The sequence below is a fragment of the Zeugodacus cucurbitae genome, chromosome 2 (assembly GCF_028554725.1).
Source record: "Zeugodacus cucurbitae isolate PBARC_wt_2022May chromosome 2, idZeuCucr1.2, whole genome shotgun sequence".
Lineage (NCBI taxonomy): Eukaryota > Metazoa > Arthropoda > Insecta > Diptera > Tephritidae > Zeugodacus > Zeugodacus cucurbitae.
Window position 1 is genome coordinate 58167619 of NC_071667.1, and position 13293 is coordinate 58180911.

General features: G+C 35.8%; 1 protein-coding gene across 2 annotated transcripts in view; it reads right to left on the bottom strand.

The window, feature by feature from the left end:
• The window catches only part of LOC105214565 (protein timeless homolog), a 458589-nt gene that overhangs the window by 27081 nt on the left and 418215 nt on the right, over positions 1-13293 (bottom strand). For both annotated transcript variants that reach the window (XM_054230454.1, XM_054230457.1), the window contains 2 exons: positions 2015-2107; positions 1813-1861 (listed from right to left, as the gene is read on the bottom strand). In XM_054230454.1, the coding sequence (XP_054086429.1) occupies positions 1813-1861; positions 2015-2107 (142 nt within the window). The remainder of the gene's footprint in view (positions 1-1812; positions 1862-2014; positions 2108-13293) is intronic.

The following is a 13293-nucleotide window of genomic DNA, read 5'->3' on the forward strand; positions in this document are numbered from 1 at the left end:
GCTAACTAAGCCACTAATAAAGCTATGAAAGTAGAATTTGGTATAAATCGGTCGCACTTGGAAAGGGCATATTTAAATGTAATTTTTTTGTGGAAGTGGGTGTGGCCCCGCCCCCTATTAAGTTTTTTGTACATATCTCGTATACTACTGAAGCTATATCAACCATAATCTCTAGAGTCGTTTCTTTTAGGCACTTCCTTATATAGTCCAAAAATAGAGGAAATCGGATTATAACCACGCCCACCTCCCATACAAAGAAAATTTAAATTTCTTTATAAAGAAGGTACAGAAGAGCTCCACTCAAATTGGGATAGAAAATTTTAAATGGGTGTGGTACCGCCTACTTACGAGTGAAAAACCATATCTCCGAATAATAATAAATAATAACAATAAAATTCGGTTCCTGGCTCCCAATGATATGTTGTGAAAATAAGCCAAATCGGTTCACAACCACACCTACTTCCTATATACCAGAACTTTGAAGTCCATCTGAATCGCTTACTTTACAATATATAAAGTAAGCACTAGTGAAGATATCGAAACAGAACTTTGCACAAATACTATATTTATAGTGTGGCATCGCCCTTTTAAAAATCGTCGAAATCGGACCATAAGTTTTCAAGGCCCCATATATCGAACATGAGGACCTCAGGGCTTCTAATTTTTTTTACCGGAAATATAGGTAAGTCTCTCAGATATTTTGAAGAAATTCACAGAGAATATCTTTCATTTAATAATATGTCTCCTGCCTCAAATACGGGTCATAACTGCACAAAACTTCCACCATATAATATTAGGGTTTCCAACTTTCAATGGACTTTATACCATATATGTGACGAATATGTGTGTCAAATTGCGTTTTATATTAATAAAATTAAATAAACAAATAGCCAGAGTATAAAGTGTGCGGTTACACCAGAACTTAGCACTTCCTTACTTGTTTCTATGATATAAAAGGTTTCTTTAAAAATATTTTCCTGTTGAGAGTCCTTTAGTTCGTGAGGTGTAACTCTTTGAAATATACCAGTTTTGGTAAGACAACACAATTTTTTATACATAAATATAATGTTACTTTTATAAAAATTTTCCCTTGGTGTGTCTTATATATACATGTCATTGAGTTCTAACGGTGGTAGACCCATTTAAGGTCCGAGGAGACAGACATGGAAATAAATAATTAAAAAAAAATAGTTGGAATGACCGCGAAATGAAATCGACCAAGGTAGACACTTGTATACCGAAAATTCTGTGAAAAATGAAAGCTGGATTGGCTTACACAACCAGTTTTTTTTAAATTATTTAAAGAAAATGCCGTCATGGAAGAAATTCGTCAGCAAAGCAAGTCACCATGACTGAGGCCTATTTTAAAGTAAGGGCCAATAGTAGTTCAAAAATAGTAACCACCAGTTAAACACACACTATATTCGGTTCTCGATAACAACCAATAATGAAGTCGAATCCTGAAATATATATGAATTATGTACTTTCCTGCCACTTTCCAATCTGCAATATAAGTATATGTGTAGTACTACTACACAATTTTGGCAAATTGTGAAGCCTAAACCGTGAATGTTTAATTTTGTCTATTCTAGATATGGGATTTTCAAACTTGATTAATCAATTTTTTTTTAGCTTCTCAACTATTTATGTTTTTCATTTCAAATTTCTTTTTCACAGTTCATTGTATCTTGAATTTACAGATTATTTGCTACCCTTAAATTTCATGCAATAATTTAGTGTATCGATTTCGCTACGACTTCATCACACTTAAATGTTTTCCGTATAATCGTAATACCATCAATATGCACTCACCTTTTGGCGAAATCCTCAAATTTAAATGGCTTCTCTACGAGTCGCTCCTCTAAATGCACGAAAAGTAAAAAAAAAGAGAGAAGAAACACACAAACACAAACAGTGAAATTAGAATTTTTGTCAGGTAGATGAATTTAAATGGCTGGTGAAGTTCACACCAACACCACTTAAGAGCCATAAAAGAGCGCGAAAAGACACTTACCTGGATACTCCTCATTCTCCTCATCATCATAGTCTTCCTCTTCACCTTCAATGAACTGCGCGTTCGCTGTATTATCGCCGTTTTCAATTTCCGCTGAAAAGGTGAGAAGCAGAAAAAAGTATCAAGTAAGATGCCAATAGAAAAAATAAGAAAATATATTTTAAAGCAGTTGTATACCTTAAATAGATTGCTATGGATATATTTCCAAGCAAATGGGGGTTGATGAATGAGGAAATGTTTTTGTAGAAATAATCAGGGATATCAATGCACTGCAACCCCAAACCGAATGCAAGCGAGTATACGCTCGCCATTAAGGACATTAGCAGCAAATTAAATTGCCACACCATGGACAGGAAGCTAAATTCCTCAACTGGTGTGTAGGTATATGTTGAGTTGAGGGTAAATGCTTCAAAGCAGGGTGAAATACCTTCAGAGGCAACGATGCAGACACAAGAGGATTTCTCTAAGAAGTTTTCCATTAATAAAAAAGATAATGGTTAGCTATAATAACATATCATCATTAATAGGCGCAAATGAGATTTGAGCGTCAAGCAGAAGAGCACTCACTATATATAAGGTGCTCTGCGCTTAAATTCGCACTTTCTATTATCAGCAGCAGAAATAACAGTAAAGACATTTGCTTAATCACTTGTTGCTGCTTTCGTGGCACTCATGACTACATTCACAACTACAAAAGCAAAAGCATCATACACATTCATATGTGAGTGTGTGTGTGGGCGTATGTGCTTTAGTGCTCTACTTACATAAGTTGCTAATTAATTAACAAACAAGAAAAAACAAAAAAAACGCACGAGATTTCTCTTCTTCCTCTGCCTCTGCTTTTGCTCTCTGTAAAGCAAAAGTTTGCGAAAATTTTAGTTTTTCGCTTTCCATTTGCTTTTGGGAACTTCGGTAGAGCGTGGCAGAAGTTTAACGAGCATCCTTCGTGGCAGCAGCGCCAGCAGTTTCTTGCTGTATAGCCTGTGCAAATCATGTAATAGACACTGACCTTTCGGAAGTTTGTTTAACTTGAACAAAGCACCGGCAGCGCAGCAAACTCTGCTCCCAAATGTGTAAGCTTAAGCTACATGTGTGTATATGTATGGATATACTGTTAGAATAGTTAGGTTTAACGGAGTTTTACTTAAAGTTTCAATATTCAAGAACTTGTGTAGCAACTCACAGTGAAATATTAGCTTAATTAGCAAAGTTAGTAGATAGAGAAATTTACGTAATTTAGTTCATATGCTTGGTCATTTGATATTGAGGTTAAATCCGATTGGATGATATGAAGAGGTTAATGATATAGGAAACTCATATTCGAAAATATTAGTATTCTCTTCTTCACTTCTCACAAATTCAGAGAATATATGGAAATATATTGTCTAAATTCGAAGACAGAAGATAGTTTTCCTGTAAATATCAAATTCGTAAATATCGATTGTAGGACATAACATCATCAAGCTTTTCGTATGCGAAAATTATGTGCAAAATGAAAGCTGCCCATTCTATCAAATCACCATATCAGAAAATATAGACAGTGTTCCTGAAAATCTCAAATCCGCTAGATGGCGCTGTAGTCAAATTGTTCGATTTTACTCAGCGGTTAAGTATACAATATTTTTTGTTTTGGTTAATTGAAGGTAACTATACTCCCAAAAAGTCTTCCACTAGGTGGCCCAGTAGTCGGAGTGTTCGAATGCAGAAAGCATTATTGAAGCCTACTTTTTTAAAACTCAAAATAGATCAAATCAGATTGTATGATATACCTTTTAGGAGCGTACTTTGAATGACTGTTACATGCTGACAAACTAGTTACGAATGACTAGTTGGTAACACACTCCTCAGTGGTCTGGAGGCATTCCTGAATTGTAACTGCCCATAATTGTGCTTTTGATTACTCATTAAATTCAAAAGTCTTTGATTGACTGCTCGAAATATGCAACGGCAGCAACTATCAACACTTGATACCACATCTACATACCAAAATATTTGGAAATCATCTTCAACTCTTGAGTCGAAGCAATGTACTGCGCTTCGCCTGCTTTGCAATGCTGAGTACAGTCCAACAGTTTTTTGTTTGCAATTCGATTGCACGCTAAATATGGCCGATAATGGTAGGAAAATACGAGTAAACGAGTACAAACAACACATATAGCTGAACAACAACAACAAATGGAGCTGAAAGTACCGAATAGCCAATCGTGCCGTTAAGTAACGGTTGTTAGCAAATTGTTTGCACTCCAAATGACACTTTTATGTCGACTGCCAAATTGAATTAACTGCACTAATTGATTTAGGATAGGATAGTGTGCCGTCGTTGTTGTTGCCGGGAGGAAGTTGTCCCTTTTTTCGGTATATGAATTGAGTAAGTATTTGGTTTGTATAAGTAACCGAAGTTTATGATCGGCTAATCGAAATTTGATGTTTCGTGTATATGGGATAATTAGAGGCAGTGTGAAATTAAGTGCTCACAGATATTCTAGCACGCAGTAGAGGAAAACGTATATAAAAAGTATATGCTATGAAAAAATTGTGGTAAAATTCGCCATCTTGGAATCTGGTTTGCGTTGTCTAAAGATTATTTAATAGACTGCACCAGATAATAAGAAATCTCAAGAAATATCTGGCGAAAGTGATTTTCAGTATATGTCTCAACTTGAGAATACTGCTCTATCTTATAAAGCCTCCGTCGATATTTCTCTCATAGATCTAAATTGTTACTATATTCTGTGTTTATGTAGATCTATTAAATAGTGCCCACCAAATACATTCCGCTTCAACAGGTTAGCACACCTTCACCAGACTAAAATAATTGCTTCTATTTTTTTTTGTTCTTAACTTAAAGCTACTTTGCTTTTTTTTCATTTTTTCTTTTGTATATGAACAGTTTCTTTTTAAAAGAGCAAACCATAAAAATGTCCCATTATATAACTTTTGTCTATTACACTTATTTTTACCCGAAATGTGTGCTTTATTTTTGGTCATCAGGTTAGCACAACCAGTTTGTTTTCTATTTTTCTTCGGAGTTTGGACAGTTATGGACGCCAAATTTTTTGTACTGCTCAAATGTTCTATGTTACCTAATATGGGTAAAAGAAATTTGCAAAAAGTCGAATAGAAATTAATATCCGAAGCTTAGAAGAGTTACAACTTTCGATAACTGATATATGAAAAGCAAATCGTCAGAAGTCAAAAAGTTAGATGAAATTTTTTAGGTGAAGGTGGGGGTACGGCTAAAATAATAAAGGCAGTAACAAAGAGGATTTTCCGTTGCTGATAGTTGAGCAATTTCAAGAGAAGTATCCAATTTTCATCAATTTACCGTCAGGATCAGAGTAAATAGTGGTGCTAAAGCGAGTTATAAAGTATGCTCCATACGTAAAAATAGTAAAACTAAATAAAAAATTACCCCCTAACGATGACCGAAGAGATACACGATTACATTTTGTTCAGGTGCATAGAGATGGAAGTCTAATTGGCACTATGCTGTTTTTTCGGATGAAAATAAGTCATATTTGGATGAACCCGAAGTCTAAAATTATTATTTCCATGATGTTCTGTCGGAAGAACGTCGGCTGGAATGGCTACATAGTCGTGGGGGTGGTGTGATGGGTCGGGTAGCCATCTTCAATCATGGTATATACTAACTGCAATTTTTGAATACTAATATGACTGCAAAGGCATATAAAATATATGGGAACTGATTTAACTATTTTCAAAATTTGTTTGGAGCTTTGCCATGGTATTTCCATCATAATAATGTACATATTAAAAGTGGTCGAGTATGAAGTCTAGAATTAAGGGAAAAAATGGTGTTTCAACGCAGTGGCCGCCTTACTCACCGGCTTCTGGGCGCCTATATGTGGTTTTTTCGAATTCGTTATGCTTATTACAATAGTCGGCGAGAGGCACTTTGGAAGATGAGAGATGTTAATTTTTGATAAAGAAATTATTTCGAATCTATAAATCTTTCATCCGGTAGAACTTGATCGAGTCATTTCTAGTACTTAAAATCAAAATGGAAGAGAATTTGCGCAGTTTAGTTGTCTAGAACATATCTTTCTCATATCCACCCTTAAATACACATTGTATTCAGATTTCGAAAACTATTTATTAAAACCTAAGACACTAATTCATTCTAGGATGTTCAAACAAATTTAGACACACTCTCTTGACAGATCGGAGTTACAGCACAAATTCATTGGTATTATTTTACTGAAGGCTTCAGGTATTTTCTCATGCATTATTTTAAGGAATTTTAATTTCTCACTGGTATTAATATATTTCCAATAAACACATAACCCAAGCAATTTAGTTTAAATCATTCTATTCCTCAACTACAATATCTTGCTTATTTAAGCTATTCTCATCATAATCTATTTGAACAAGCACCTTCAAGATCCACAAAATCACTACACTTATGTTATGTAATTCGTAATCAAGAGGGTCTAAGTATTCTTAAGTTAAGTAAGCAAAGTGGTCGATGAATGAAACAACAATGCAGGCAATGGAAAGCGAAGCTGGAGTGTGACGGGCAGCGTAACTGGTTCAGCAAACACTTGGCAGTGATTGGAGTCTACGGGTTTCGTTAAAAACAAAAAAAAAAAAAAACAAAAAGACGAGAGGCAAACTCGCATCGCCAGAACTTTTCGCATAACTTTCACTACTTTAACAGTTACTAAATAATGTTAAAATAAACAGAAGGCAGGACATATATACATACGGAACGGCAAGCAGGTGTATATAAATAGACACACATACACTTATATAGTTGACCGCCTTGTTTTTAGTGAAGCACAAGTATGTGGAATACACACCCAAACCATCACCACTACAATGGTGAAAGCGTTGAAGCCGAAATTTGAACCAAATTGTGTTTGTTTACGCATATGTGTTATGGAGTACGGTTATAAGTGCTGGTGGTAGCGGAAAGGTGCTGATGCTATCCACTAATGTTGTTGGTGAAAACGTCATCACCATCAACGCAACCATAAATTCATTAATCAAGTGCAAATGTATGCGCTTGAATGATGTTGACGCTGGGAGATGTGCCACGGAGCGAGGTGAATGACGGAGGAGGCAGCGAGTAAGCTAAAATTGAGTGTTTGCTTAACAACAACATACTATGTGTTTGTATGTACATATGTATTGTATATTCAACGGCGTCACGTCAGCCTGTTTGTTTACTTGACTAGCGACGACGAGTGCCTTAAGTGCTTCCGCCATCACTTTAGCATCAAGCATACGGGCACCTAAATTTCCTGTTGCCGAACTCATTGGCATGCCTCACAATAACTGACTGACCGACAGTTCGGCGTTCGGCCGTCGTTCAAATCGTAAAATAAATTGAGCGGTTTCCGTTACGGATTACTATTATCTTTTGATTTTAGATCGGGCAATAAGAACTCGGTATGTTAAGAGCGCATCCGTTGCACAAGCGGATATGTTGTGACGATTGTTCGGCAAATTGAAATGTCGTTTTTTAGAGGTTCGAAATTGAAATTGTTTTTTAGATATTGGCACGCCACTTATTCCACAGAGTCTTATAGTTTTATATGTTTTTGTTGTCATAATTAGTTTAAAATGTTTAGAGATAGATATATATTTACACGTATATATCAAAATAATTAGGTTGACTAATTGTTTATTTGTTCTGGTTATAATGGTAAGTAGACGACCTTAAGTATTCCGATTGCTTTCTTTTCAATAGTTGACAGTAGAAGTCCTAATTTAGAGTTTGACCGTAGAGGAGCAGCGTATAGTTGATGATTATCTATCCCAACTTCCTTCCTGATCTTCCTAATATTTGTTTGATATTAGCATGCATTATTAAGATATAACTTCGAAGGTATGTTCTAATTATAGAACGATCAATATCGCTGAATTTTGGGAAATTTCTCATCTCAGTCTAACGAATCATATAAAAAGGAGTGTTTATTTGATTTGTTCTCAAGCTTTCGTTTATAGTGAGCTCCCGAACTTTGTAGATACTCTCAATATAGCCGTCAGTACACTCTCCGTTGAAATATGTGAAAATGTAATCAGTCGTCTACATAATTTATCAAATGTTTTTTGAAGGTGAATTTGCTACCACGTACCCACATGAGAGTCGATGAAACCAAACAACCACATGTTATTATATCTTAATATATAAAAATTCAGTGTCCGTGTGTTTGTTTCGAATGAACTCAAAAACGAGTCAACTGATATTCATGAAAGTTGGCATATACATGTAATTTGGTCCAACTTAGATGATAGGATAGTTATTATTCAAATTAATCCTCTCCACAATTAATAATTAACATTTTGTTTGACTTCCAATTTACAGTTACATATGTATGTATTTATGTAAGTATAATATAAAAATGAATTGCTGTTCGTTAGTATCGCAAAAAGTCGAGAACGGCCAAACCGATCTGGCTAATTTTAGTTTTGAAATATTCGTGGAAGGCCAGGAAAAGATTAGAAAGTGAGTAAATATGGAAAAATTGTGAGGAAGATAATAATAAGAGAATTTTATTCGAGTTGACAAGAAAAATATAAAAAGAGAAAACAAAGAAATATTATTTTGAAGGTTGTCATTGTTGCTTTGTTAAAATATTTTTGTTATTGTTCAATTGTATACGTTTGTGTCGATAGCCCAAAACAATTTGTAACAAATAAGGAAAGGCCAAGTTCGGGTCCAACCGAATATTTTATACTCTCGCAATTTATTGATGTAATTTTATTAAGATAACACACAATTTGACCCATATATTCGGCAGACAATATAAAACTGCGATTGTAGAAGCAGTTGGAAATGGTAGGGTCTCAGTTGATACCTCGATGATGAATAAATGATAAATGACTGATTGAATGACCTATATTGGTGGTAAAAAACAAAGATATCGATGATCTTAATGCGACAATTTAGAATTTCGGTCCCGGAGAGTTTACACAGCTACAGACCAGGATGACGTAGTCAATTATCCCAAACTATTGAAAATTGCCTGTACTATCACCACTCACTTTGCAATTAAAAGTAGTGTGAGTTGTCATCATGCTGCGTAACATCGACCTCGAGTAACCAATATTGTCGCCGAAGCCAAGATTGAACCAACTTAAATTAAGGTATACCTTAGCCACAACAACGTGTGGCCGGGTCTGCTAGTTATATATAAATATTTTTTTATTGAAATTAAAAAAAGGAAAGGATTCACGATATGGAAAAGAAAAGGTCGAAGATGTGCCGTGAAAAAAAAAAACGCTAACCCAGTGATTTGGGTTCTCAACACAGTGATTTAAATACTCCAAGGTCAATAATATTTTCAGCAATGACTTTTAGAAACTAAGAAAAAAAGGGTCAAGGCATTGAAATCCGTAGTTATTAGATTTATCTTAACCAACTTAAGTACAGAAATAACTTTTTTCGCACCACATGCTCTTGAGTACACATAACTAAGAGAATATAAATAGAAACTGCTAATGAATGCATTGAGAATATGAGTGAGAAAGAGACGAAGGGTGAGATAGAGAGAGAAAGAGTGAGAGAGTGTGTCTGCACGTTGTTTGGCGTTGATTAATGAAACACAGTTTCAGCGTGGCTAAAGTCATTTCAAAGCGGAATAAAAACTTTGCGTTGAAAGGTCAGATCTGTTTCCTTTCTGTGTTCAGTTTTTTCGCACAGTTTGTGTTACTTCTTTTGTATTTCACAAAGCTACACAGTGCGATTGCTAGTGAGTGAAAAGCTGTTGTTTTCCCGCTTTCGACCTGCCTTCAGCTCGCTCCCTGGCATTTGATGCTGACCATTTGACGGAAGTACAATTTGTGTGCGTTGTTTTGATTTGTGTGAAGCTCAAAGCTATATTAAATAGCATGATGCAGCATTATCTTCAAGGAAACTCAAAAAAAAAATGTAGACAAGGTTGAGGAAAACTTGTAAATTTTGTAACAAAATTCAGTTCAGTTGCTCAGCCTGCATTTACGTTGTTTTAAAGTCAAAGTGAAGCGCTTATACTTATATAATGGTGTATGTATTGGTTTACCGCTGCGTGGTTTATAGCTTAGTCACAATAATTAATTGGTTTTCATGCGCTTAAGTATATGCAAATAGCAACGCTTAACTTCTACAAAGTTATGATGAGCAAATAGTAATAATAATAAATTCAGGAAATTATTTTATACAACCATATCAATAAAATAACAGGCAAACACGCTATGAATATATATGTCAATATATCAAGCGGAAATTATATATACACATATATATATCAGTGTTTATGTACGGAATATTTCATGCATCGCTTAAATTAAATTCTACTTTATAAATAATTAGTTCAGTAATCTGTTTTATCAGCATTGTTTCAGCGTTTGCCAACTATGCAGTGTTGTTGTTGGCTGTTTTTGTTGGCCTTAAATAATATTTGTAGCACATGTAGGCATGTGTGTGTGTGTGTGTGTGCATAAACGTGTATATTCACGTATTCAAAATCACTATATTGCACATGATTTGATAAGCACCACTAATTCTCACTTGCATAGTGAAAATGGAAATCACTCATACGCAATGGCTGACCCAAACGCTGCCTGCCTTATTAGAATACTATATTAACATATACACTTGTGCATACACACACACACACACATATACCGACCAACAAATATTGAACTAATACACATTAATTTCGGCTTTGTCACTGGCCTATTGTCATGCTGTTCATTGGTATCATTGGAATACAGGCGCGCGCGCGTTGGAAATTTGAAGTTATTAACACCTGACATATGTGCGACGGCTGTAATAGCCTTTGTGTGGCCGAAGCCGTTAAGTCATAATTATCGCAACTGTACGCCTTAGATACAGATACAGTAAGACAACGGCGTAGCAATCGCATTGGTGTGAGTAGCGAGTTGCAGTGGAGAGCGCCGTCGCATAAGACAATACACCGTAATGCCCACATTGGACTTATATGCGCTTAAGGTGTGAACATCCGCATGCGTTTAATGTTAATTGCATTCGATTATCAGCAGAAATTTAGTGACACGCGGCAAGTGTATGCATGAGCTGCCAGCGTTCAATTTATATGACAGGCTAGGCGTGACAGTTAAGTGTAATTAACTTGCAGCGTGATCAGTTTATATGCTTATCTGGCGTGTTGCATGCGAGCATTGCATATATTTAGGCGCATAAACAAGCCGTTAAATGTAAGTTAGCCGGGATTTATAGTATGCAAGAAGGCTTGAGTATAAGTAGGTGTTAAGGCAAAGCAGTAGAGTTTATAGACAATTATTAGTTCTAGTAAGTGTACTTGAATGATTTATTTTGATATACAGACAGATGACCAACCATTAGAAACCTCAGCGATTTAAAAGAAAATTTTGTCGACCTCAGTAGCAATGCTTTCGAATACTTCCAAACCTTGTGGTCCATGATTTCATGCTTTCCAAACTATATGCCGAAGAAAAATACTACAACTACAAGTGTTAAGAGTCCATAAGACTTGAGATTTGCTTTCAGACAAGAGGTGCTGATATATTGCGACAGAAGAAACCAGACTGCAGAGGCTTAGGTAGTGACAACAAATGTGGAGTAATGAGACATTCCGTAGATAGGTTAGAAAAGGCGAACCTCCGACAATCGTATCCACTTAACCAGAACCGCAACGGATTTCTATCCGTCCAAGAACTATCAATTCCCCTGTATTATCAAAAAATATTTTTGGAATGTTTTTCACCGCTTCAACAACAACAAAGGTCTCATATCTACCCTAGAGCCTTGAATCCATAAAAATTATTAATTTCTGGTTTAAGGTTGATTGATGGCATCTCAAACTCACTGCGTACCGCTGTAGCCCAAACAATTGGTGCGATGAGGATTGCCGTCTTGCAGTGGAGAGAAAACAGACTGCCTACCACGCAACGTTACAAACGACCACAACACTTGCGGGATGGAATAGATACCTAGCTGAAGACGGAAGCGAGACGCATTTCCAGACTGAAAAAGAAAGAGGCCGAAATCCTTGAGTATGAAGAGCTTGAGAAGCTGGCCGACAGAGTTAATGTTCGAAAAGTTTACGAAAAAATGAAACGAATTAACGAAGGTTTCAAGACAGGAGTATCCTCATGTAGAGGCCAAGGTGGTAAACCAAGTTGGGCATACTGGGATTATGGAGGGAACACTTCTTCACAATCCTGTGTGGGTTGAGCCTAAGAGAGGGTCGTTGGTTCTAAGAATTTAACTTAGTTCTAGAAAAAATTTCCGCTCAAGGAAGGTGTCCGTGTAATAGAGGATTCTGTTAGGAGAGGTTTCTTTGTATAAAAATTTATTAAAGAGCAGCATTCTAAACAAAACTGATGAAATACAAAAATCGCTAACAATTTATAGGGTACTTTGAACTAATTATTGGGTAAGCAATTGAGTGTTTTATAAAAATTAGTAAATTTTTCAAAAATTATAAATCATAAATGCCATAAATTCCCGTCTAACGTCAGCTTATTAATTAAACAAAGAAGTTCATGATTTATAGCCAAATTAAACTATATCCTGCATTTAATAAGGCAAGAGGTAACTTTGGCAGCTCTAAACTAAAACCACCATTAAACCAAAAAAAAAAAAAAACCAAAAAAAAATGAACAAAAAACTATATAAAAGAGCGAAAGACTAACTTAAATAATTAAATGTTAACCACAGCAGCAGCTGCATACTTTGAGGTGCACAACCAGACATGCCAATATATAACGAGCGAGCAAGTTGCAACAACTTCCGGTTGAAAGCAATTTATAACACCGAAATAAACACACCTACCCACCTCGGTCACATAGCGTATTTGCGCCACCGCTGGCATACCACCACGTTGAACGCTAGTTAATTTAACCAATATGAAAGTATCACCTGCCATTAGACAAATAAGGTAAAAATAGTTTCGCAATTTATGTGCAGCGTTGCGTTGGAGGCATGGCAGCTGGCGCGCTGTGGTCAGTGCCAGCACAAGTGCTGCTCGACGCTTCATACAGTTTAGAGGCCAGTGACTCGGGAGAATTTCGTAATAATATTTTGTGAAATTTTCGTAATTTGAGCATTTTGAACATTTTGAGCTTTCACAAATTGCTGTATTTACGAATTTGCACACCTGCGGTTCGGCGTTTAGCCGGTTAGTTAGTTAGTCGACTGACTGTTAATGCAAGGGCTTATGAAAATATGGCATTTATGGAGTCTGTATGGTATATGAATTTGTGGATAATTCTGGTATAAATATGTATGCTATTGTAAATTTACGGAAACGAATTTTTGGAGTATTAAG